This window comes from Entamoeba dispar, genomic scaffold (assembly GCF_000209125.1).
Source record: "Entamoeba dispar SAW760 scf_1105229461731 genomic scaffold, whole genome shotgun sequence".
Lineage (NCBI taxonomy): Eukaryota > Evosea > Mastigamoebida > Endamoebidae > Entamoeba > Entamoeba dispar.
Window position 1 is genome coordinate 1 of NW_001854839.1, and position 23296 is coordinate 23296.

Genomic DNA, 23296 nt, shown 5'->3' on the forward strand with positions numbered 1-23296 from the left:
TTTAAATAATAACTTGTTGTAATAAGAATATCCAGGTGTTGTAACAGGTATTCCAAGAATTGGTTTTTGTTTATCCTCACTACATAAATCATCTAATTCAGTAAAGTCATATTGTTGGTGTTGTGGTTGTTGAGAATGTTGTGAAGTTATATGATGATGTTGAATTTTATCAAAATTGAGATTACAAGGTATTTCAGTAGATGAATCATCTTGAACATAAGAAGTGATATCAATAAATTGATTCCAATCACCAATAAATGAGGCATGATCACCAATTAACGATAAAAAATGAGTATTATATTTTTGAAGATACACTTTGAACAATAAATCGTTTTGATATAATTTTGTTGAAGATTTATTAATTAAATTTGATGGACATTTCTCAAGTGTTTGTAATTTGACTTTTCTGGTTTTTCTTATATGAAGAGTTTTATCTTTATATTCAGTTTGTTGAGTTTGATCATTGACTTCTTTATCTAGTTGATTTGTAGTGATTAATTCAGCAAAATTAGCAAAAGCTTGATAAATATCATCAACTCTATAAGAATAAATCATTAAAGAAGCATCTATAGAAGTGCTTGCCATTTGGAATTTACTTTTATCATTATTTTCATTAATTATATCTTGCATTAAATCAATAATAGGAACGTCCCATGCATTTTTTTTATTTACTTTATTTGTATTACATAATTGAATACATTGTGCATACAGTTCACTGATATTGTTCTTTTTCATCTGTTGTAATAAATTGATGATATTTTGAAGTTAAACAAAATTGATTAAGAAAGTTATGCAATATAAAAATTAAGTGTTAATAAAGTATTAAAAAATATTTAATTTCAATCAAAGTAATTTTCTTGTTGTAGCTGAATTAATGAAACTTCTTAATATCCATTCATTTTCTGCATAATCCATATCAATTGTTCCTAGTTTGATTTGATATGGTCGTAAATCAAATCTTGGACCAATTTCTTGAAGAACTAATTGATGTTGTTCATTATAATCATATGCATGATGTCTAAATGTAATATAATCACTACTATTAGAAAATGTCATTACTCTTTTTGAATCACTTTTTGGTACAGGGAATAAATATTTAAGTATCATTTCAAATCGCTTGCCTAATGGTGTAGTGAGATTATCAAATATTAAGTGAGGATATACTTCACTAAATGTTTTAGATGTTTTTGTTTCATGTCTAGAAACAACATTGTATAATCCAAAATATGCTGTTGGTCCATATGGAAAATGTGAAATAATCATTCCATCTGGTTCTCCTCTATTTTCGTGAACAATAATCAAATCAGTTACATCATGACTTCTACATGTTTCAACTAATTGTTTAATTTGAATATTACCTCTGTTAATTCTTGTTGAATTTGGAATAATTAACTTAATTTCTTTAACAAATTCTTTTAATTTGCTTGACGGATCTTTTGATGTTGTAATAAAAACATTTGGATCTTTAACTCCTGCCATTGCATATTCACTATCATATGTTGAGATTTGTCTTGTTGCATCATCTTCTGCATCCATTCTAGTCATTGCAACATCAAATCCTTCTTTTGCATGAGCAGGTAATTGAGTTCCATTCTCAATTGTTTGAGCAATAACAGCTTGTTTGTCAAGTCGTGCTTTATCATACTTTTCCATACTTTTTTTCATTAAATATTCTCTTCGTAATCTTGTTGTTTGTTTTTGCTATATCCATTGAATATGTATTGTCTTTTTATATAAGGTGATATGATATAATCATGTATTTAACAATGCACAATCCACAAACCATTCCTTTCTGAAATTTTTAATTTTTTTTCATTTTTTTAGGGTTCAAAATAACATAATTATATCATTTTGTGTTTTTCAAATAAAATAAATCCAATTAAATTAAAATTTTTATTTTAAAATCATTCAAAAAATAAAATATGAAAGATTATTAAATTATTGATTTACAAAGTATCAAATGATGAATAGAAATAATATCAAAAACTCATCTTTCTGGTGTTGATGAAAGGTCTTGTATAGATCCTTCATTATCTGAGCTAGCTCCACTTGAAGAATTACTTCTTTTTCTCATAAATGAAGGTATAAGGAAACTTAGTTTAGTTGAACTTCTTGGGCTTTCTTGTGGGGATTCAGTTTTTCTAGGAGAAACAAGTGATAAGAGTCTTCTTCTTGGAGTGCTTACTGTTGAATTTGAAGATTCAGACGATGATGTTAATGAACCTGAACCTTCACGAGTGACTTTTTTGAGAGTAGGAATTTTATAAGTTTTCTTTTTTGATTTAGATTCTGTAGATTCAATTGTACCTAATGAACCAGCATGAGTAGTATGTAAAGGAATTTTTGATTGATGAATTTCTTTATTAATTGCAGGACCATCAAATGAGACAGCACGAATTCTTCTTGGTGTATGACATTGTTTTTCTATTTTTGTTTGTGGAATCATTCTTTCCTTTTGGAAAACTAAAGAAAGACTTTCAGGAGTCATTTCATCTTCAAATGGATTTTCTTCAGTAATTAATGGAATATGTCCTTGTTCTAATTGTTTTAAAAATGCTTTATAATAATCTAATGGAGAATTAGTATTAATTCGATTTGGATTATATCCTAATTCTTGTAATTTATCATCTTTTTTAATGTCATGTTTTTTCTTTGGAGTTTTTAATTGTAGATTAGGTACTTTCACTTTCTTTTTCATATCTTTTTCTGATTTTAATTTTGCATTAAACAATGGATGGGCTAATGCCTCTTGTGGAGTTAATCTATCTTCTGGTTTATATGTTAAACATTTATTCAAAAAATCAAATAATGTAAGTCGTAATGTTGCAGGATCAACAGGAATTTTAGAAACATCTAATATAATATTATGTAAATATACTAACTCCTTTAAACTCTTTTTTTTAAAATAATCTTTTTCTTCAGGTAATTCTACACAATATTCTTCTTCAAATTCTTCTTCATCTTTCAAAACATATTCAAAAGTACCATCTGCATGATAGAAACGATTAAAATAATTTTCTGTTTTAGTTCCACTATTTAACATCTCTGATGGAATCATTCCAAGGAATTTAATTTGTTTTCTTAACAATCCTAATTCACTATTTGCAACAAACAATGGAATTCCAAAGAACATTTCTGCAACCATACAACCAAATGACCACATATCTATTGCACAATTATATTTATATCCAATACATACTTCAGGTGCACGATAAAATCTTGATTGAATATATGAATATAATGAATAATTATCAAAACAACATGAACCAAGATCAATTAGTTTTAACTTTGATGATATTCCTGTTAGTAACACGTTTTCTGGTTTAAGATCACAATGAATAATACTTGCTTGTTTACAAATCACAAGACATTCTAATATTTGTTTATTTAAAGTTTGAATAGTAGGTAATGAAAATCCAGACTTCTTGTTTAATTTCATTAATTCATATAATGAACATCCAAGTAATTCTGTGACAATACAAAGATGATTACAATATAAAAAATGATCTAAAATTTCTACTATTTGTTTTTTTGAATCATAAAACTTATTTAATATTAGTAAAGCAGTAATTTCAAGCATTCCTTGTCTGAAATATGCTTTTTTATTTTTTAATATTTTAATAGCAACTTCCCTATCATGTTGAAGATCTTTACATTTAAATACTTGTCCAAATGTTCCTTGTCCTAATTTACTAATAACTTTATATTGTGTAATAACATTTGGATTCATTGAATATTCTTTTCCTTCAAATGATGTAGAAGTACCTAATATATCTCCAATACGTACAATTAATTCATAATTACTATTATCTAATCCATAGTTATGCATTGGCGTTTTAGGTTCTGTAAGTATTACCCTTGGGACATCATGATACTGAAATTCAGGGTTAATATGTAAATAAGTTGATATTAATCGAGTGGTTTGTGCTTTAAGAATAGAAAATCTTCTTTCTGTAGGATATAACATTCCTATCATTCTATCAAGTGGATGAAAAGCACTGTTAATAGAAGCAAGAGCCATTGCACACAATAATTTTTACAGTTTATTATTTTCTCCTTTTTCCATTTATTTTTAGAAAGTATTCGTTTTATTCTCCCTTTTTATACTTTTTTCCTTTTTTTTTTAACTTGAATAAAGAAAAAGAAAGAGTCAAAGAAAGGAAATAAAAAAGGGGATAAGAAGTGATATCAATTGAGAATCAAAAAATGAAAAGAAATTATTTTATTCTTTTTTTCTTATTTCTTCTTTTTGTTTCTTTATTTTTTGTGTTATTCATCATTTCTTTGTATTGTTGTGCTTTTCTTTTATTTTCTTGCTCTCTTTCATATTGATGTCTTATGTTGGTTCATGTATTGTAATAAAGAAGTAAATGATAATAAGAATACTAAAAAAGATATAAAAAAAAATATCAAATACAAATAACACAAAAAAGAAAAAAAACTGAGAAATAAAAATAATAATTTAATAATAAATCATTCTAACAAAATATAATAATTATTTATTATTAATTATTATATTTACATTCTTTTACTTTCTATTTATTTATTTTTATCCAAGCCTCGAATCCCCAATTATCATCTGATTATGATGTTACTATTAGTTAGAAAACATCTTAATCAATAATGCAAGAATATTAGCGATTATTATTTATGTTGACTGAATATTATTTATATTAAAAGTATAATTATTTATAAAGATGGTAGTGTTAGAATACACGTATATTTGATAATATACATATTACCAAAGAAAAACTATTTGATTTTTATGGTTAATGCTAAAATGAAAATTATTCATAGTAATAAAGTAGTAATGATGTGTTCTTCTTAAAATAAGAAAATAAACAAGAGGATTGTAATACTTATTAAAATCATATAGAAACTTAAGTGATGAATATTTAAGTCAGAGATCTAAAACATTTTATTCTACATCAAATAAATGAAGAAATGAATTTTTCACATTTCAACAAATGAAAACTAAAGAATAAACTAATATTTATTGACCATACATTCTTAAATCAAAGTAATTGGTTTCTAGTGAATAAGTAACAATAGAAAATAAATCTATTAACACTTAGTTAACTTCTTTTTATTTCTATTTGTTTTTCATTCATTGTTTTGTTTAGACAAGAAACAAACAGACCAACAAGGACTTTTTTGATTATAAAAATATAAGTAAAAGGTAAAATAACAAAGTGTGTTGAATTAAGTTTACTTGATAGAACTAATAAAAAAGAAAGTAAAATTAACAAAATGGGAATATAAAAAAGTGTTATGAGAGAAACGAACATTCAGTGAAAAGGAAATGTCTACTGTTTTAAGTATATACTAATTTTATATTAATTAAAAATATTTTTGTTTTTTATTACAAACATTAAATACTCTTAAAATATAATTTATATTTTTCAATAAAAATGTTATATTAAATTTTTACAAAATGACAATAAAATGAAAAGCTAAAAATAAAGATATAATAATTAAGAATTTTCCCATTATTTTAAGGGATTTATACTCAATTAATAGATAGGAGAAAAACAAAAAAGAAAATACTACTATAACTAATTAATTTACATAAAGATTAATACATTCACAAAGGATTAGTACTTGTTTAACATTTTGTTTGAGATATAGTTTAATATTTTACACTTAGAAAATTGATTTGGTATTAAACTCATTATTTTTTAAGTTATATATAACCAAAATTATAAAAATTAAAAAAAGGATATTTGAAAAAGAAAATGAACTGGAAAAATTAAGAGATCCAAAAGAACTTTTAAAAATAAAATTTAAACAATTAAATGATTGGAGTGATATTTATTGTTTCAGCATTAGGAACGTGGTGTGACTCATATAAGAAATATGAGGTTTCAAAGGAATCAAAATATATGTTATCATATAATTGGATTGGAGGAATGTGTTCAATTGAGAAGTGTAGTATTCCAAAAGATAAAGTAATAATTGAAGATGGAATGGTATTAAATGGATTAGCTGTAATTGAAGATGGGGCAACAAAGAAATGTTGTGACTTTGATGGAAGAAGGGATGATTTAGAGAGTTTTATACCAAATTTAATAAATCATAATTATTTCTATCAATCAGAAATATCTAATTATTGGAGTGGATATAGTGAATGTGATATAGCAGCTAAATCATATGTTATTCATGGAACATGTTTACCAAAAGAATATCATACACCATATGGATATTTCAATGCTACTTTACTTCTTTTCCAAAATTATAATGTATGGACAACATTAAGGCATTATAACTATATTACTGGTAAACAATACGTTTACTCTAAACAAAAAATTAATGACTTACTTTCTGTTCGTGGTTTCCTTGCTCCAGTTCAATGGAGATGTGAAAATCCTGAAGACAAACAAATGCTTACTTCAGTAAATGTCTGTTTCACTCCATCAGCAGATAAATTCTTACAAACTGAATGTCCGGAAATTACTGGACAACAACAATGTCCTGATTATTTCTATTTTGCTGAAATGCCACCAACTCCAAGAGAGACAAAATGTGCTTATTAAATTGAAGGCTTTTCTTTCTTGGTTTTTTGTTATCTTCGTTAATAAATAAAAAGAGTATTATTTTGAAGTTTTATAAAAATTAATAAATTAAGATTTTTTATTATTCTTGGAAAAGAATCATATTTTTATTGAAAAAAGATTATTAAAATTTCATAAGAGAATGGTGATGAATTACTGAAGAAGAAATTATTAGAACACTAAAATTTTACAGTTTTATTTTATCCAAAGATAAAATCTAAAAGGATTTGTGTTAATGTAATTTAAACTAAACCAATACAATGTACTATGAAAATACTCTTAATAAATAAAATATATTATTCTTAGAATAGAGGTAATGAAATTTATTAACTTTATTTTAAATCAAACAAAACATAACTTAAATAACAATCATTTTAGGTCTGTAGTAATAAATAAAAATTTAAGATGACACAAATAAACACTTGTTGAAGAAATGATATTGTTAATTTTTAATAAGAAGAAAATACAAATAAATATTAAAAAATTGATTAATGGGTTTTTTCTGTTATAAGAAAAAAAGGCATAATTAAAAAACAAATCATTTACTTTGATTAATAACTCCTTTTCACTACTAAATTAGTTGCTTCTTCAAATAAAGTTTGAAGAGGGATTAGTCCGAATCGTTGATATACACTTTTTAATAAATTTAACTGTTCAGTTTTCGTAGAAGCATTAGAGAATTTGTTAGATCCTATGAATAATCTAATAGAGTTTCTATAAAATTGTGGCACGTTCATAAGATTAAAAGTATTACAAGGAAGATCTGCACCAATGATCTTTTTTGGAGAACACAAGGTCTTAAAATCATAACACTCTTTTCGCTTACGAATTTCAGCAACAATATTTCCTAAAGTAAACTGGTTTGAATCATGATAATATTTCCATGGCCAACACACCATCTGTATAACATCAATTCGACAAACGTCCATGACCTTTTTAACTATCTGAACTTTATAATCTAAATTTAATGTATCTTTACCTGGAAGAATAGTTTTATCTCTAATGATATTATCAATCACTCTATTAATCATATCGCTTAATGGAGTAACACATGTGATATTATCAGAAATAAAGACAACAACAAACCCTCTTTTAGATAATTCACTTTTAATTTGTTGTATAGGTTCATAGAAGAATTTAGGCATAACAATGAGAAATTTTCTAGGAGAAGTATCGTATGGATTTTTTTTAAAGTACAACTCTTTAACATAACTGGCAATAAACAATACCCATTTTTTGAAATCACTTAAGTCAATATACTCTTTTGGTATAACTATGTGCCCACTTTGTTCTAGAATTGTTCCATTCTTTTCTTTAGCAAATGAACTCATTCCAACCAACAATGGTAATAACGGTCCATCACCAAGTAATGCAGCTGCAATGCTTGATTGCACACTTTCTCTTGAGACAACCATAGCTTCAGTGAAGTGTTGATTGTCAGTAACAATTTTCATTCTATTTGCAGCACTAAGTCGATAATCAAAAAAATCAATAAAGACAGTTCTATTAATAGATATTTCTTGATAATATAACATCCCTCGAACAAACTCTTCAACGTCCTTTAATAAAAAGTCTTTATTTTCAATATTACAAAAGTCAGTTTTAGTAATAAACCCAACCATTTTTATAATTTCATTTAATTCTTCTTCATTTGTATCTATTTGAAATCGAATTTTACAATAATTTTTGATTGTACTCAAAGTAACACATTTTCTTTCTAATAGAAGTTGTTTAATAAAAGTTATAAGTTCATTTTTATGTATAGAATCTGTTATTATAATCTTTTCTGTTTCATTTTTAGCATTAGTTAATTGGTTGTGTATAGCATTTTTAGTGTTTTGATTAATAGATTTAACAGGTGATGATGATGCTAATTCTAAATTTTCTAATAATTTGTAAATGAATAAATGATTATTCAGTACTTCCTTAATAAATCCAGGAATTTCTCCTACTATTGTACTTTCTTTAATATCGTACTCATTCTTCAACACATCGAGATATGAGTCAATAACTTCAGAAATAAAATTGACCTGGTTTGAGCATTCAGTTTTAATAAAGAAGGGAAAAACTCCTGGGTGTTGTAATGGTTCAACAAACGGTTTAAAATATTCGTCCATTATCACCACAACACTTCGATCAATATTTAAATGTGACCTTACTTTTATTGAGTGTTGTATAACAACATTATTATACCATTCTTGAAAATCAGTTTTAGTGTAATAATACACAACTTTATTTTTATTATTTTCAGGAATAAAACATTCTTGAGTTATTTTTTTTCTGGATTCCTCAAAAGGGGGATATTTTAGGAAAGGAGTCAAGTATTCTTTATTCTTATTAATACAAATCAATGATGGTGACATCTTAATCTCTCTTCCATACCACTGATTAGATTGAACTTTATCATTCAAAGATATAATAGGAACTTTATGAACTAATTTCCATAACTGATATCCAAATTCATCTAAACTTAAAACCATTTCATTAGGAAGTCCTTTAATAACTTCTTGTAATCGTTCTTTTTCCGCATTAATCTCTTCTTTTGTCCCTTCCTTTTCTGTTACTGTTGCCCACTTCCTTATCATATTAAAAATATCCAAATCTGAAGACTCAACTTCGACAATACTTCCACTTGTTTCCTCTTCGTTGAAACAACCTAACGAATTCATAGAAATCAAAAAACCTTTCTTTTGTGAATCTTCAATAAACCGTTTTGTCTTAAGAAACACTTCCTTTGAGAATTTAGAATTTACTTTCTGTATTGGTTTGTTGTCTTTGGACATCTGGAAGTTAAAAATTTTATAAGTTCTCTTTTTTATTTTTTTTTACTAATAATGATTTCGCTTAACGCCTAAAACTCGGAGTCAATGTTATTAATAAAAAACTTTAATAACTTAGCATAATATAGTTATAATGACAAATACAGTAATAATGTTAGTTCTCTAAGTAAAGCATTAAAACGAATTAAGTAAATGCCAATGAACAAAAAGACTGACAATAAGACAAGAGATTAATTCTTTTCTTTTAAATGATATATAAAAAATCACAAAAAGAAAATCCTAAAAAGTAAAAAAATCTTTAAATTAGGTGTTTATGTCTGATGTGCACACAAAATTATAATATTAAGCATGAATTCTTTGGCTTCTTGGCTGGTAAATGTTCTATTAATTGTTTTGTAAGATATTCAAACATTTCATTAATATTTTTTTGAGTTTTTGCTGATGTTTCCATAAAATGACAACCGTTTTTATCTGCAAATTCTTGAGCTTGTTCAGTAGTAACTGTTCTATTGTCTAAATCACATTTATTTCCTGCGATAACAATTGGAACAAATTTTTTTTCCATTGAATTTTTAACTTCATTAATATGTCCATAAATACTTGAAAGGTCATTAAAAGTAGCTACTGATACAAGAGAGAAGACTAAAATGAAACCATCACCTTCTTTCATATAAAGGTCTTGTAAAGTTCTGAATTGTTCCTATTATTTTGTTAATATGAATTTAAAAACCCTTTTTTAAAATATAGAAATTGTATTACTTTTATTAGCTTAACTATAAAATAACAAACTGTCCCTGCAGTATCATAAATTTCTAATTGTACAGTTGTTCCATCAATTTCAGTTGTCTTAGAAAATGTTTCTTCGATGGTTGGGTCATATCTTCCAATAAATGTATTTTTTACATATCTAGTAGCGATAGCTGATTTACCTACTGAACCTGAACCAAGTAACACAATTTTAAAATGGTGTGTTTGTGGCATATTATTTATTAGATACGAAACAAGTTCTCTAATTTCTTTCAGTTCACTATTTTTTCTATTTTTGGCTATTTAGAATTTCACTGTTTTTTGATCCAGTATTTTCTTCTTTTTAGTAGCCACGTAATTCTTTATTAATTCTTTTATTTATTCTTTTTGTGATTAAAAGAAGAATTTGTTTGTTCGTTTAATAAATTTGAAAAGAATACTTTTTTATTAGAAATAATAGTTCTTTAACAATTTGAAAAAAATAAATAGATTGTTCTAAAAATATAACATTGTTTCAAATAAAAGGATTTTGATTTAAATTTTTGTTTCTTATTTAATCATAAAAAAATTAAGTTTTATTTTGTTTAAATTAAAATATGTTTTAAATGTTCAATATCATCAGACTTCCAGGACCACATTAATGTGATCATAGAAATCATTGAATTGATCTGTTCTTTTTTCCATCCATGAGTGATTCTATTGTTCATTAACATTTTATTATAATTTTATTATTTAAAATTTAATATAAAACACAAACTCTTTTAAATAAAATTGAATATGTTCTGGTAATGAACTCCATAAACAAATATTTAACTCTTCTTCATACTCTGCATAAAGATGTAGAAATGTAACTATTTCTGCTGGATCAAAGAGATTAAATAAATCTATTGTAATTATTTGAAACATTTTGTCTTTAGATGTTAATTTCCATGAAGCCAATGAAACCAATAAACACCTTGCAATTTCGCTCCAAACAATTTCATATTGTTTATATATTTTTATATAAATATTTGCAATAAAATGTGCTCCTTTTTCATCATTTCCAAATACAAATTGAATAGTTGTACTATCTTTATTAGAACCTGCTAGAAAAGATCCCATATCTTCAAGGTCTTCTTCACAATACTCTTTATAAAAAAAGTCAATAAACTCTTGTTCATTCCATCCATTAAGAATTTTACATAAAATGTCATATAAATATTTTTCAGTGGTTATTTTTCCAAGTTCTTTTAAAAGTGTCTGTACTTCTTTACTACTCCATTTCTCTTGTTTTACATTTATTCTTTTTTCAACTTCTTCCCAACTTAATAAAATTGGTTCTTTCATTTTGCTTTGTTCCATTTCAATTCGTTTTCTTTCTGTTTCGATATCTTGTTTAAATTGATTATATCCATTTTCAAGTAATGTTATTGATTCATCTACTAATATTATTACTTCGCTTTTCCCTTTTAACTTAATTACATTTTTCTTTTCTTTAGTATCAGATTCAATGTTCCATGTTGTGTCCTTACTTAACTCGTACACTTCCTTTGTAATATCTTTACTTCCTTTTTTATCATAAAAATATAAAACCATTCCTTTCCAAATTAAATATCGTTTTTTCCATTTTTTATCAAAAAGTATAACACTTCCTTCCATATAATATGGTCGGTTAATTTGTGAAATTGTTTTCATTCTTAATTCTTCCAATCTTGCTTCATTCATCTTTGATGTTGTTCTTCCTTTTCTTTCAATTTTTAAGTTCAAATTGATTTCATATTTTAATGTTTTAAAATTAAGAAAAATAAATTAAAAATAACATGAATTTTGTTATTTATCTTATCTTTATTCTTCTTCTTATTATCTTCTTTTATTTTTTTTCTTTATTTCTCTTTCTTTACATATACCTTTTACATACCTTTCTTTCATTTTCTTCTTGTAAACTGATGAACTTAATGACAATAAAGAAAGAATCTAATTACTTTTAATCAAGAACAACAAAATGTTTGTTTTCATCTATCTTGATATTCTTTTGTTGTAATTGAGTGTCTGTACAAATAATATCTCCTATGTTATTAACAGAATCATAAATAAACCCATTAGAATCTTCATTAGTATATGTTGGCCTTTTACCAATAATATTTATAACTTCTTGAGCAGCAAGAGAACCAATAACACTGTTCACTGGTGCATAATTAAATCCGACTAGTAATTCAAGTTGTTCTTCTTTATTGAGGTGATGAACAAACGAAGATGATAGTGTGTCAATAGAATAAGTGTCCATTGTATTGTATTGAATAAAATATGTTTTAATGACTTGTCTTGCAATCATTTTTGGAATATCAGAAAAAACATATTCTTTAATTGGCTTATAATGTCCATTGATGTTAGTTACATAAAAGCTACCAATACCTCCAATACTTGAACAAAAAATTATTGGTTTATGTGAGGATTCTAATTTTGATAATAAACGTTCATCAGGAAGAGTACAAATAATTACAGAAAGAGAATTAAATAAATCATCATTTAATTGATTTTCTTGAATTACATCAATTGTTAGATCACTATTAACACTTTTTACTTTTTCTATGGATGACGTTCTCTACTTTTGTTAAATTTTTATAATACAACTAAATAATAAACAAACAACACTGCCTTGTTCAAGTGTAAATAAATGGTTTTTATCGCACTGGGTTGTATGAATTGGTTCACCTTTATAAGTGTCTATCACAGTAACTTTTGATATTCCACTGATTACAACATTCTTCAATATTTCTGACATTAACGGATCATATCCAACAGCCAATATATGAGAGTTTAATAACAATTGTTGTGCCTCCATCCCCCAAGTACGAATAGAACGATCATATAACTTCTGAATGTTCTTTTCCATTATTTTTTTAAGTTTTAGTTTTTTTATTTCAAAATAAATAATTTATTATTAAAATATTACAATTTCATTTATTCTAATAACATTAATGTTGTATTAACTTAAATTTACATTGAAAGAAAAGAAGATTTTTTGGCACTACGAAATTCGATGTGTCATGACTCATATAGATTGAAGCGAAACTGAAAAATTATTAGTTATGTCTTCTCAACAATTCATCCCACACAATGGCAATGTACCAAAAGTCGCTAAAGATGCTTTTATTACACCAGGAGTATTTTTAATTGGTGATGTTGAAGTAGAAAGTAAAGCAAGTATTTGGTTTAATGCTGTACTAAGAGGAGATATGGCAAAGATTGTTATTGGAGAAAATTCAAATGTTCAAGACTGTTCTGTTGTTCATACTTCAGTTGGAAAACCAACTATCGTTGGCAAAAATGTTACTATTGGACATTCAGTAATTCTTCACTCATGTGAAATAGGAGATGGAAGTATGATTGGAATGGGATCAACTATCTTAGACGATGTTAAAATTGGGAAGAATGTTCTTGTTGGAGCTAATTCTCTTGTTACTTCAAGAACAGTCATTCCAGATAATTCATTAGTAATGGGATCTCCAGCTAAAGTTGTCAGAGACTTAAGAGAAAAAGAGTTTGAATATTTAAAAGAGAATATAAAAGAATACGATGATGTTAAACAAGGTTATCATTTAGAACAACCACAAAACCAATGAATTGATAATTTAATTATTTGAAACATTTTCTGACTCATTGACTTGAGAAATGATCATATTTTCTAATGTTCTTTGTCTTTTAAAAGGTGTTGTTTCAGTGGAAATTGTTGGTTTAGGAGTTTGTGCAATCATTACCATTTCATTTAAATACTTTTCTAAACCATTAGAAAGAAATTCCATTCGTTTTAATGATTGGTCCATAGTTTCTGCCCTTCTAATAGCAATGCCTGTAGCTTCAGGAGAATAGTCCATCATACTTTCAAGTCCATTTCCAAGGTCATTAATAAAACTTAAACAATGTACTTGGTAATCATTAAAAAATGTAATTCCACTAATTTCTGGTGTTTTAATTAAATTTGGATTAACTGGTGCATTAGGAGTAGAAGTCCCTTTAGATCGTGATGGAGTAGAAGATGTATTTTTTCTAAATAAATTACCAAATGAAAACATGGAATATATTTTATAGATATTTTATTTTATTTTTTTCTATATACTATTTTTTTATTATTAATAAATAAATAAATTTATTTTTATCTTTTTTTTTTGAATACATATTTTATGGACTTTTCACTTAAAAAATGTTTTTTTATTTGTAAAATTTGTTATTTTATTTTTCTTTTTTTAGATAAAACTATTAACAAATACTTTATTAACTTTCCAATAATATATACCTTTCTATGACTTAAAAATTTAAAGTATATGGATAATCACCTTGACCTTATTATATCTAATTAACTATGACTCTTACTAAATCCTATTTTGTTATTAATGTAATTTTATTAAACTGTTTATTATTCTTTTCAAGTATCAATACCTTTGTTTTTAATGAAAAAATATATTTCCTTTCTTTTGTACAACCTTTTATTAACTGGGTTAGTATAAGTCAATTGGGTGTAAACATTTTTTTAGATAAAATAAACATTGCTTGTTATTTACTTAATTCTCAATACCCTCTTATAGTTTTTCTGTTGCTTGGCTCAGAAAACTAATTTAATGAGTGTTCTTAATAGATGAATTGCTGTAATAACAAGACCCTACAATAATTGTTATTTAGTTTTATTAAATAAATAAGTTAAAAAAGACAGGAGATGAAATAAGAGCTTCATTTTATTAACAAAAAAAACTCACAACAACTTTGCTAAAAACACAGACATGACGAATAAGTAATAAATACTCAATAAACTTTGAGTACTTATTTTATTCACAGATATAATTTGTTAGGTTGTGTTATTTATCCATAAAAACAATCAGTTATTTTAAAAATAGAAACTATTTTAGAGTGTCTCTTTTTCATTTTTTAAAAAAACCTTAAAATAAGATTGTCTCCTCTTCTATTTTTCAACGAAGGATAAATTAAATTAAAACTATAATAAAACTAGAAAATATTTTGTTGGTGTTCACAGGAGACAAGGATGAGAAAATATAACAAATGAAAAGATACGTTTCATAATTATTCAAAATTGGCTCTCTCTGTATAGAGCAAAGAAGACGCTTTGGCTCTTTTGGATTATCTTATAATGAGATGAGATTATACTAATTATTAATGGAGAGTCAAATAGAACATAGCGTGAATATCATTTATGATAAATTTATTAGTAAGAAGAATACAACTGGAAAGTATATGTGTCCACATGAAGGATGTGGGAAATGTTATGATAGTGAAGAGTCTCTTCACCGACATATGAATCGACACTCTACTATTAAAGAACATATTTGTGAATTTTGTGGTAAAGCCTTCTTAAGAAAGTCAGAGTGTGAAATTCATGTAAGAATTCATACTGGAGTTAAGCCATATTGTTGCAGCATTTGTCAGAAACGCTTTGCTCGTGCTACTGATCTTAAGATTCATATGCTTTATCACTCTGATGAGAAACCATTTCAATGTCCATTCCCAGGTTGTACTTTACGTTTTAAACGTAAGAGTGATGCTAAAAAACATTTAAGAATACATGTCAAAAAAATTCATGGAAATGTTACAGAACTAATATCCCCACATTGTTCTGCTTTCAAGGTTGTTCCTAAACAATTAATAAGTATTGAGCCATATGGAGTAATGTATTATTGTAATTAGTAAAGGTATTTTGTTATAAACAACATAATTTCTTTTTTTTTTACTGAAAAAATACTTTTAAAATTCACTTGCTAAAACAAAAATAAAGATGAGTTATGCCACACATCAAGAAAGAGATAATGTTATGAGACAACTCAAGCAGCAAAGAGAAAACTGTAGATGTTTTGAATGTGGGACTGCAAATCCTACCTGGGCATCAGTTACTTATGGAATTTTTCTTTGTATTCAATGTGCTGGACTTCATCGAGGATTAGGTGTTCATTTAACATTTGTAAGATCAGTTGATATGGACGAATGGAAGTACTCTGAATTAGAGATTATGAAACAAGGTGGAAATGCAAAATTTACAGCATACTTAAAACAAAATGGTATTGGTCTTCATTGTGGACTACAAGAGAAGTACAACTCTCCTTCTGCTAAAAAGTATAAAGAGATGATGAAGTCTATTGGTGCACAAGCTAGTTCTCATATATCACAACCATCTCATACTCAAAACAAGCCACATCAGTACTCTGTAAAATCCACAAGTGACGATGAAATACTTACTGATGAATGGGAAACTCTTGGTGGTGAAGACGATGATTGTAGTAGAAAAGGAGGTAGAAAAAATGTTAATCAACAAGCAGTATTTGAAGAGGACAGAGATATTTTTATTGATGAAACAACTGAGCACAACGACGAGGTAATAATTGATAGTGATAGAGTTTCAAGACATTCTTATTCAGCATATAGCAATAATCAAAGTTCTAAAGAAGATTCTTATTTAACCAGTGTTACAAACGCATTAGGGATAGAAGAATGTAGCATTGTATAGGGGTGTTGAAGTTAAAGATTTCTTTTGATTTAAACCAACATAAAAAATAAATTAAAAAATTATTTTAAAAGACCTTTCAATAAAAACTTTTTTGAATAAAAAAGAAAAGAACTCAGAAACAATAAAAATTTATGGATACAGATAAACTCCTTATAATGCTTTTAACTGAAATAAAAGAAATGAGAAATGAATTAAATGAACTACGGGACTATGTCCATTCTAATTTACCACCTGGAAATATTTCTCATCACAATTATTCTCAATCATTAAGTCCTTCATCTAATTTAAATCTCCAAAGCATTGGAGAAAACACTTTTGGATTACTTCCTGATGTTACTGTTACTCCACCGATGTCTCCAAGAAAAACAATAATTACAAGGAAAGTAGAACCAGTAAAAGTTCATCAATTATTCGAAAATGATAGTTCAGCTGAAACACTAACTCAGCCAACACCTGAAAAAATAACAAATAAACAACACGAAAGTACTATAGAAAGGGTATCTCAAACAATAAACAAAACTATTAAAATTTGTGTTTATGACTCTTTGTTTGATGAGATTAAACCAAGTAAATTCTATGAAAAAACAAAATTATTAAATAATGTTATTATATGTGTTGAAACAACAAATGGTATATTTGGTAGTTTTCATTCAGTAATGCCAAAGGAGATCATGCAAGATATGATTAATGGTGATGAGCAGTTAATTATCTTTGAGGAATGTTTAAATGACATTAAAATCTATCGACCTAAATTACCTAAAGAGGCAGTATGTTCATTTTTTGGTGACAGTTCAAAAAATCTTTTTGGAATTTTCTATGGTTATTGGTTGAAAGTAAACAAGACATATATTATTGATCCAATGATCTATGAAAATTATACTAACACTATTAATGCTTTCAAAACTAACTCAGGAGAGTTCAAGAGAATTTCTGTTTGGGTCTGTGAATGACTTTCAAACTAAAACTATTTTTAATTGAACATTAATTTAAATTAAAGTTGTCCATTTAGAGCAGCATCATCTTGGAAAGTGAATCCAGCAAACTCATCTCCTTTTAATGCTACATTTTCTGATGGTGTCATTTTTTGAGCATCTTCATTAGTAAATTCTTCGTCAATATTAGATACGTCATCAGCTCCAGATACTTTTGGTTTCCATGGAACAGGAACTTTCTTTTGTAAGAGAAGATCCCAATCAATTCCAGTAAACCATTGGTGACCCTTAATCTGACCATCTTTAATTCTTTGAGTAGGATCTTTCTTAAGACAACAAGTAATAAAGTCTTGAGCGTCAGATGATATTGATGGAAGGAACTCTGGTTCTTTATTTAATATATTTTGATAGGTTTCATTTTGATTGCCATCGTCATCTGCTGCAAATGGAGTATAACCTGAAAGCATTTCATAAACAACAACACCCAAACTCCACCAATCAACTTCAATACCATATCCTTTTGCAGTAAGAATTTCAGGAGCTAAATAATCTGGTGTTCCACAAAAAGTAGATGTTTGATCATCTCCACTTGAAAGTTGTTTACTAAGACCAAAATCAGTTAATTTAATGTTACCAGAAGCGTCTATTAAAATATTTTCTGGTTTAAGATCACGATAAACAATTCCTAAAGAGTGAAGATGCATCAATGCTAAACATAATTCAGAAGTATAAAATCTTGTTTGTTCTTCATTAATACATTCTTCTAAATCCAAACGATGGAACAATTCTCCACCATTAATAAATTCCATAACCATATACAGCTTCTCTGGTGTTTGGAAAGCATAATATAATTGAACTATAAATGGATGGTTAACGTGTTGTAAAATTTTCTTTTCATCATTAGTATGTTTTTGTTGTTTAGTTTTCATTACCTTAGACTTATCAAGAATTTTCATAGCAAAAATCTTTCCATCATCCTTCTTTTTCACTTGAAGCACTTTTCCAAAACTACCTCTTCCAACAACCTTTACTAATGAAAAATCATCAAACCCAATCTTCTTTCCTGTTTGACTGTACAATTGGTCATATTCTTGGGCTAATAGGTTAATTTATTTTTTTTATATTTATTTCTATTTTGATAAAAGTAAACAAACTAGACATTATTCAATTATGGATCTCAGTTCTTCTTTTTTTTTCTCTTTTTTTTTTCTTTTTCTCTTCATATCATCCCGCTTTTTTCTTCTTTTTTACCTAATCTTTTTCTTTGATTGATTTTTTACCTTTGATTTATTTTTGGAATTATCTAAATGTATTTTCTTGCTTTTTAAATTCTAAGATCTAATATTAAAAAAAATAACTTTTCTATTTAATGTTGTTTTATTTAGGACTTATTTAAATGAAAAGGACTTAAACAAGAAAAAGAATAACGAAAAATAGCTTTTCTACAGAAATAAAAATTTATGATTGATGTTTTTCAAATTGAGTCATTTGTCTTGTGGCATAATCATTAGATGATTTTTACTCCATGACTGCCCGAAACTCTTGTGCATATCCCTTCCAAATGATGAAGAATAAGAACCATCACCACCTTTCCAACTTGATCCATTCATGCTTTGTGCTTGTTGAATAATTTGTCTTCCATTATATGTTTCAGTTTGGTGTTCAGGTCTTCTTTTCTTAGACCGTTCACGTTGTTTTTCATTTCGTTTTTTCCTATTTTCAACTTCCTCCCATAAAAGAACTGGAGGGGTCATTGGTTGTAAGGCAAATGGATTTGCATTTAATATATTTAAAACAATACCTTTTTCTAGAGCAGCAATAAACACTTGGTAATAAACTTGTGTAGTGTATGTTTGATATTTGAATTTAGATGGCATAATTGATGGTGGGCAAACAATCTTTAAAGCGTCATCTGCTGACAAGGCACTATCTCCTGGATAACTTCTACAAGGTTCAGGAAGATGAGGGGGTTGATAATTTGGGTGAAGTGGTTTATTCATTAAGAAAGGGTGTTGCATGGCTTGTGCAGGAGTCAATCGAAACTTAGGATCCCAACATAAAGTTCGTTGTAAGAAGTCAAGATAAGTTTTTCTAGCTAATTTTAGTGTTTGTGGATTTTTTATTACTTTACTTAGTCGTTCGGTGAAATTTTCTAAGTCAGTATAATGATGATATTGTCTATTCGGCTCAAGATGAATATTATTTTCCATTTCATATTCGTCACGTGATTTAAAAACCCAACCATTCATTTCTAATTTAAAAAATTTTCTTGTTTTTGTCCCTTGGTCTAAGATATTTTTTGGTGGCATACCTATCATCTTGATGATTCTCTCTAATTGGTTATACTCAGAACTTCCAGGAAAAATTGGAATTCCAAGAATTAATTCAGCAGCAATACACCCAAATGACCACATATCTATTGCTGTTGTATATTTAATACCTAAAAGGACTTCAGGTGATCGGTAATGTCTTGATTGAATATAAGTATACAATGTACTATTCTCAAAACATGAGGAACCAAAATCAATTAATCGAATATTACTAGTATTATCTACAAGTAAAATATTTTCTGGTTTTAAGTCACAATGAGCAATATTATTTTTGTACAACACATCTAAACTTTCAACTAACTGTTTTAATATATTAACGGTTAATCGAAGATTTAATCCATTATATTGTTTTTGTTTAATTAATTCATATAAATTCATTCCAAGTAATTCAGTAACAATACAAACATGATTATAAAAAACAAAATGATCATACATTCGAAGTGTATGATATTTACAGTCTGGATCAAAATGATGATTTAATAAATGTAATACAGCAATCTCTAACATTGCTTGTCTCATATACGATGCTTTATTTTTTAATACTTTAACAGCAACTTCTTTATTGTTTTGTTCATCATGAGCTTTTACAACTTGTCCAAATGCACCATTACCCAATAACGAAATAACACGATATCTTGAATTAATTAACTTTCCGGTAGTTTGTCTATAATAATAAACTTCTTCTTTAATTGTCTTTAGATAAAAATAAAGATAACAAACGTTGGATCAACACCAGTTCCTAATAATTGTTCAGTAGAAAGAATTAAATCATTATTTTCATTATCTCTATTCATATTTCCTGTTGGTGTTGAAGGAGAAGTAATTGGTCTACTGAAGAATGAAGTGAAATCTAATTTATCGTTACACTTTCTTAATACGTCAATCATATTTACAGTTGATTGTAATACAAATCTTTCGTCATTTAATTCATCGTCTTCAATTGACATTTGATCAGATGTAGAATACGGTGTGAAATTAGTAACAGTGAATGGAGAAGTTTGTCTGAAAATAATGAAGTTCTTTCTTCTATGACTCATCCAATAAATAATTAATAGATCAAATAAAATTTTAGTTTTGTTTTCTTTGATTATTTTTTAAAAAAAGATAATAAAAAACTAAAAAACTTATCATGGCAACAAAAGCAGCTTTTACATCAATTAAGACTGTTTTTCCAGGAGAGACATTTGAGTATGTTCAAGGAGCAAGATTTGGTGATGGAATAATAAAAAGGAATGGTGTTCCTACAATTTCAAGAGCAGGGATATTAAAATATCAACAACAAACGAAGTACTATCATGTATTTAGTGATTTAAAAAAAGTTTGAAAACCAAATTTTATTAAAAAGGAAAAAACCCTTTAAATTCAATAATTTTGTTATAATAAAAATAAATTAATAAATTAGTATCATCCTTCAATTGAAGATGTTTGTGTTGGTAAAATTGTTAAACGAGTTAAAGATAAGTATCTTGTTGACATCGGTTCATATTGTTATGCTGAACTTGATTTTCTTGCATTTGAAAATGCTACAAAAAAAAGTAAACCCAATTTATTAGACGGAGACTATGTTTATTGTCGTGTTGTTTCTAAAGAAAAAGTTCCTCAAGTTGTTTGTGTTTCACAAAGAAAAATGGAAGATGGTTTTGGTGAGTTACAAGGAGGATGGGCATTTTCTGTACCTCAGTCAATGTGTCGTAGAATAATGAGTGATGGGTGTTGTGTTTTAACGTGTATTGGACAATATACACCATTTGAAATTGCAGTTGGAGTAAATGGAATGGTATGGGTACGAACTCCAAATGTACTAAATGATGTAATAGTAGAAAGTTGTATCCTTCAATGTCTTGGTGTAGTTGAAAAGAATGTTCCTGGAACAATCAAATTAGTTTGGGAAAGTTGGAAACCAGTATTAAATTAAATATTCTAAATTATACTTTTATATTTTTATTAAAAAGTAAATATCAAATAAGTATAAAAAATAATATCTATGCTGTGATGACTGATAAAGGTTCTATACCTAGACAGAAGATAAACATAATTTTTTCTTGACATTGTTTTTATTAATTTTAATACATTTAAAATACTTTTATTAAACAATGTCTTCTTCTTTTTTTATTCTTTTTTCTTTATTATTTATTTTTGATTTATTAAAGAATAAATTATGGCTTTTTATTCTTTCTTAATGAAAGAATTCATAATTTGTTTTAATTTAGTAAATTATAATAACTTTAATCGCTTTGTGAATTTATTAAATTAATTCTTCTTTGATTTCTCCAATTAAATTTTCAATAAATGTTGTATCCATAATTTCAAATTTCTTCTTTTCTACTGTAACTAACGCTACTTCTACATTCTTGGAAGTTAATTTTTCTTCCATTACCTGTTTTAATGTTGATAATGCAAGTATTTCTGCTTCTCTTAACGTCATTGATTTATTATATTTTTCATGTAAAATTGATTGTGCAGCTTCTGTTCCTGCTCCTGTGGCTTTAGCATAAAATTCAATAAACATTCCACTTGGATCAGTTTGGAAAAGTCTTGGACCAGTTTCATCAACACCTGCAATTAATAATGCAACACCAAATGGTCTACTCATGACTTTTTTCTTTCTTGACCCTTCTCCAAATCTTAAAGAAAGATCTGAAATGGCTTGAGCAACAACTTCTACATTTATTGGTTCGTCATACATAAATCTATGATTTTGTGCTTCAAGTCTAGCATGGTCAATTAGTGTACGTGCATCAGCAGTTAGTCCACTAACAGCTGCACCAATATGATCGTCAATCTCAATAATTTTTTCAATACTACTTCCAAGCATTAGTGGTGATGAAATTCGTTTTTCTACAGCAAGGACAACACCTTCTTTTGTTTGAATACCAATAACAGTTGATCCTAATTTCATTGCTTCTGTAGCATATTCGACTTGGAATAATCTTCCTTCAGATGAAAAGGTATTAACACCATGATCGTTTTCATTTTTAGTCATAAACATTGTTAGTATTGAATGATCTGTTTTCTTTTCAAGTTTTCTTTCTTTTTTTCACTTGAAGTTTTTATTTTTCTCTATTTTATTAATTTTTTTTGTTTTTTTCATAATAATTATTTTGTTTTTTATTTTAACTATAAATAGATAATGGTGATAAATTTTATAAAAGAAAAATTTAACTAATAAAACTACTAGAAAAAATAATAAAAAATAAATAACTGAAAATTAATATTGGGATAACGAAATGGTTCTTTCACAACTTGGGTCAAGCCTTGTGACAGCATTACGTAAAATGACATCATCAACTGTTGTAGATGAAGAAGTCATTAATACATTATTAAAAGAAATTGAAACATCATTATTAGGAGAAGATGTGAATCCAATATTTATTAGACAAATGGTAAATAACATAAAAAAGAAAATTAATTCAGAGGATATTCCTGATGGAATTGATAAAAGAAAGTTAATAAAAGATTCTGTTTTTGA

The 23296-nt window shown here is 26.8% G+C and overlaps 18 protein-coding genes across 18 annotated transcripts in view, besides 33 other annotated features; 7 read left to right on the plus strand and 11 right to left on the minus strand.

The window, feature by feature from the left end:
* Nucleotides 1–735, minus strand: EDI_234840 (uncharacterized protein; the record flags this gene model as incomplete). Its single annotated transcript, XM_001738875.1, has 1 exon — nt 1–735. A coding segment is annotated over one exon (735 nt), but the record flags the coding sequence as incomplete, so codon positions are not given.
* A 59-nt stretch (nt 736–794) lies between these two features.
* Nucleotides 795–840: a sequence feature (AT_rich).
* A 3-nt stretch (nt 841–843) lies between these two features.
* On the minus strand, nt 844–1786 carry EDI_234850 (brix domain-containing protein ZK795.3, putative; the record flags this gene model as incomplete). Its single annotated transcript, XM_001738876.1, has 2 exons — nt 844–1701; nt 1784–1786. The coding sequence occupies 2 exons, from the start codon at nt 1784–1786 to the stop codon at nt 844–846; spliced, it is 861 nt and encodes a 286-aa protein (XP_001738928.1).
* A 9-nt stretch (nt 1787–1795) lies between these two features.
* Nucleotides 1796–1823: a sequence feature (AT_rich).
* A 39-nt stretch (nt 1824–1862) lies between these two features.
* Nucleotides 1863–1943: a sequence feature (AT_rich).
* Nucleotides 1944–1987: 44 nt separating this feature from the next.
* On the minus strand, nt 1988–4021 carry EDI_234860 (serine/threonine protein kinase ppk15, putative; the record flags this gene model as incomplete). Its single annotated transcript, XM_001738877.1, has 1 exon — nt 1988–4021. One exon carries the CDS (start codon nt 4019–4021, stop codon nt 1988–1990), a length of 2034 nt encoding a protein of 677 aa, XP_001738929.1.
* Nucleotides 3599–3623: a sequence feature (AT_rich).
* Nucleotides 4022–4217: 196 nt separating the features above from the next.
* Nucleotides 4218–4324: a microsatellite.
* Nucleotides 4325–4357: 33 nt separating this feature from the next.
* Nucleotides 4358–4473: a microsatellite.
* Nucleotides 4370–4517: a microsatellite.
* A 27-nt stretch (nt 4518–4544) lies between these two features.
* Nucleotides 4545–5090: a repeat region.
* A 236-nt stretch (nt 5091–5326) lies between these two features.
* Nucleotides 5327–5430: a sequence feature (AT_rich).
* A 240-nt stretch (nt 5431–5670) lies between these two features.
* Nucleotides 5671–5717: a sequence feature (AT_rich).
* A 51-nt stretch (nt 5718–5768) lies between these two features.
* Nucleotides 5769–5797: a sequence feature (AT_rich).
* Nucleotides 5796–6533, plus strand: EDI_234870 (uncharacterized protein; the record flags this gene model as incomplete). The annotated part of the gene is made up of 1 exon (XM_001738878.1): nt 5796–6533. One exon carries the CDS (start codon nt 5796–5798, stop codon nt 6531–6533), a length of 738 nt encoding a protein of 245 aa, XP_001738930.1.
* A 38-nt stretch (nt 6534–6571) lies between these two features.
* Nucleotides 6572–6638: a sequence feature (AT_rich).
* A 192-nt stretch (nt 6639–6830) lies between these two features.
* Nucleotides 6831–6852: a sequence feature (AT_rich).
* A 141-nt stretch (nt 6853–6993) lies between these two features.
* Nucleotides 6994–7037: a sequence feature (AT_rich).
* A 65-nt stretch (nt 7038–7102) lies between these two features.
* EDI_234880 (uncharacterized protein) lies at nt 7103–9334 on the minus strand (the record flags this gene model as incomplete). Its single annotated transcript, XM_001738879.1, has 1 exon — nt 7103–9334. The coding sequence occupies one exon, from the start codon at nt 9332–9334 to the stop codon at nt 7103–7105; it is 2232 nt and encodes a 743-aa protein (XP_001738931.1).
* Nucleotides 9335–9665: 331 nt separating this feature from the next.
* On the minus strand, nt 9666–10312 carry EDI_234890 (uncharacterized protein; the record flags this gene model as incomplete). The annotated part of the gene is made up of 2 exons (XM_001738880.1): nt 9666–10031; nt 10121–10312. 2 exons carry the CDS (start codon nt 10310–10312, stop codon nt 9666–9668), a joined length of 558 nt encoding a protein of 185 aa, XP_001738932.1.
* Nucleotides 10313–10610: 298 nt separating this feature from the next.
* Nucleotides 10611–10685: a sequence feature (AT_rich).
* Nucleotides 10663–11782, minus strand: EDI_234900 (uncharacterized protein; the record flags this gene model as incomplete). Its single annotated transcript, XM_001738881.1, has 2 exons — nt 10663–10774; nt 10836–11782. 2 exons carry the CDS (start codon nt 11780–11782, stop codon nt 10663–10665), a joined length of 1059 nt encoding a protein of 352 aa, XP_001738933.1.
* Nucleotides 10790–10828: a sequence feature (AT_rich).
* Nucleotides 11066–11090: a sequence feature (AT_rich).
* Nucleotides 11399–11444: a microsatellite.
* Nucleotides 11783–11833: 51 nt separating the features above from the next.
* Nucleotides 11834–11876: a sequence feature (AT_rich).
* Nucleotides 11877–11882: 6 nt separating this feature from the next.
* Nucleotides 11883–11956: a microsatellite.
* Nucleotides 11883–11994: a microsatellite.
* A 47-nt stretch (nt 11995–12041) lies between these two features.
* On the minus strand, nt 12042–12950 carry EDI_234910 (uncharacterized protein; the record flags this gene model as incomplete). The annotated part of the gene is made up of 2 exons (XM_001738882.1): nt 12042–12659; nt 12705–12950. The coding sequence occupies 2 exons, from the start codon at nt 12948–12950 to the stop codon at nt 12042–12044; spliced, it is 864 nt and encodes a 287-aa protein (XP_001738934.1).
* Nucleotides 12949–13009: a sequence feature (AT_rich).
* A 137-nt stretch (nt 13010–13146) lies between these two features.
* Nucleotides 13147–13680, plus strand: EDI_234920 (uncharacterized protein; the record flags this gene model as incomplete). The annotated part of the gene is made up of 1 exon (XM_001738883.1): nt 13147–13680. One exon carries the CDS (start codon nt 13147–13149, stop codon nt 13678–13680), a length of 534 nt encoding a protein of 177 aa, XP_001738935.1.
* A 9-nt stretch (nt 13681–13689) lies between these two features.
* EDI_234930 (uncharacterized protein) lies at nt 13690–14130 on the minus strand (the record flags this gene model as incomplete). The annotated part of the gene is made up of 1 exon (XM_001738884.1): nt 13690–14130. The coding sequence occupies one exon, from the start codon at nt 14128–14130 to the stop codon at nt 13690–13692; it is 441 nt and encodes a 146-aa protein (XP_001738936.1).
* A 2-nt stretch (nt 14131–14132) lies between these two features.
* Nucleotides 14133–14333: a sequence feature (AT_rich).
* A 385-nt stretch (nt 14334–14718) lies between these two features.
* Nucleotides 14719–14760: a sequence feature (AT_rich).
* Nucleotides 14761–15223: 463 nt separating this feature from the next.
* EDI_234940 (zinc finger protein, putative) lies at nt 15224–15751 on the plus strand (the record flags this gene model as incomplete). Its single annotated transcript, XM_001738885.1, has 1 exon — nt 15224–15751. The coding sequence occupies one exon, from the start codon at nt 15224–15226 to the stop codon at nt 15749–15751; it is 528 nt and encodes a 175-aa protein (XP_001738937.1).
* An 88-nt stretch (nt 15752–15839) lies between these two features.
* Nucleotides 15840–16565, plus strand: EDI_234950 (arf GTPase-activating protein, putative; the record flags this gene model as incomplete). The annotated part of the gene is made up of 1 exon (XM_001738886.1): nt 15840–16565. The coding sequence occupies one exon, from the start codon at nt 15840–15842 to the stop codon at nt 16563–16565; it is 726 nt and encodes a 241-aa protein (XP_001738938.1).
* A 39-nt stretch (nt 16566–16604) lies between these two features.
* Nucleotides 16605–16635: a sequence feature (AT_rich).
* Nucleotides 16636–16915: 280 nt separating this feature from the next.
* EDI_234960 (uncharacterized protein) lies at nt 16916–17515 on the plus strand (the record flags this gene model as incomplete). The annotated part of the gene is made up of 1 exon (XM_001738887.1): nt 16916–17515. The coding sequence occupies one exon, from the start codon at nt 16916–16918 to the stop codon at nt 17513–17515; it is 600 nt and encodes a 199-aa protein (XP_001738939.1).
* Nucleotides 17516–17556: 41 nt separating this feature from the next.
* On the minus strand, nt 17557–18658 carry EDI_234970 (protein kinase, putative; the record flags this gene model as incomplete). The annotated part of the gene is made up of 2 exons (XM_001738888.1): nt 17557–18587; nt 18652–18658. The coding sequence occupies 2 exons, from the start codon at nt 18656–18658 to the stop codon at nt 17557–17559; spliced, it is 1038 nt and encodes a 345-aa protein (XP_001738940.1).
* Nucleotides 18602–18627: a sequence feature (AT_rich).
* Nucleotides 18659–18678: 20 nt separating the features above from the next.
* Nucleotides 18679–18717: a microsatellite.
* Nucleotides 18718–18981: 264 nt separating this feature from the next.
* Nucleotides 18982–20864, minus strand: EDI_234980 (serine/threonine protein kinase ppk15, putative; the record flags this gene model as incomplete). Its single annotated transcript, XM_001738889.1, has 2 exons — nt 18982–20491; nt 20548–20864. 2 exons carry the CDS (start codon nt 20862–20864, stop codon nt 18982–18984), a joined length of 1827 nt encoding a protein of 608 aa, XP_001738941.1.
* Nucleotides 20865–20866: 2 nt separating this feature from the next.
* Nucleotides 20867–20950: a sequence feature (AT_rich).
* Nucleotides 20951–20956: 6 nt separating this feature from the next.
* Nucleotides 20957–21742, plus strand: EDI_234990 (exosome complex exonuclease RRP40, putative; the record flags this gene model as incomplete). The annotated part of the gene is made up of 2 exons (XM_001738890.1): nt 20957–21145; nt 21230–21742. 2 exons carry the CDS (start codon nt 20957–20959, stop codon nt 21740–21742), a joined length of 702 nt encoding a protein of 233 aa, XP_001738942.1.
* Nucleotides 21183–21228: a sequence feature (AT_rich).
* Nucleotides 21732–21809: a sequence feature (AT_rich).
* A 69-nt stretch (nt 21810–21878) lies between these two features.
* Nucleotides 21879–21987: a sequence feature (AT_rich).
* Nucleotides 21988–22072: 85 nt separating this feature from the next.
* Nucleotides 22073–22816, minus strand: EDI_235000 (proteasome subunit alpha type-5; the record flags this gene model as incomplete). Its single annotated transcript, XM_001738891.1, has 1 exon — nt 22073–22816. One exon carries the CDS (start codon nt 22814–22816, stop codon nt 22073–22075), a length of 744 nt encoding a protein of 247 aa, XP_001738943.1.
* Nucleotides 22817–22836: 20 nt separating this feature from the next.
* Nucleotides 22837–22942: a microsatellite.
* Nucleotides 22943–22963: 21 nt separating this feature from the next.
* Nucleotides 22964–23043: a sequence feature (AT_rich).
* Nucleotides 23044–23054: 11 nt separating this feature from the next.
* Nucleotides 23055–23296, plus strand: part of EDI_235010 (uncharacterized protein) — a gene marked incomplete at both ends in the record, with an annotated part of 384 nt that continues 142 nt past the window's right edge. Inside the window, one exon of the mRNA XM_001733399.1 lies at nt 23055–23296. This exon is cut by the window's right edge and continues 142 nt beyond it. Within this exon, the coding sequence (XP_001733451.1) occupies nt 23055–23296 (242 nt within the window).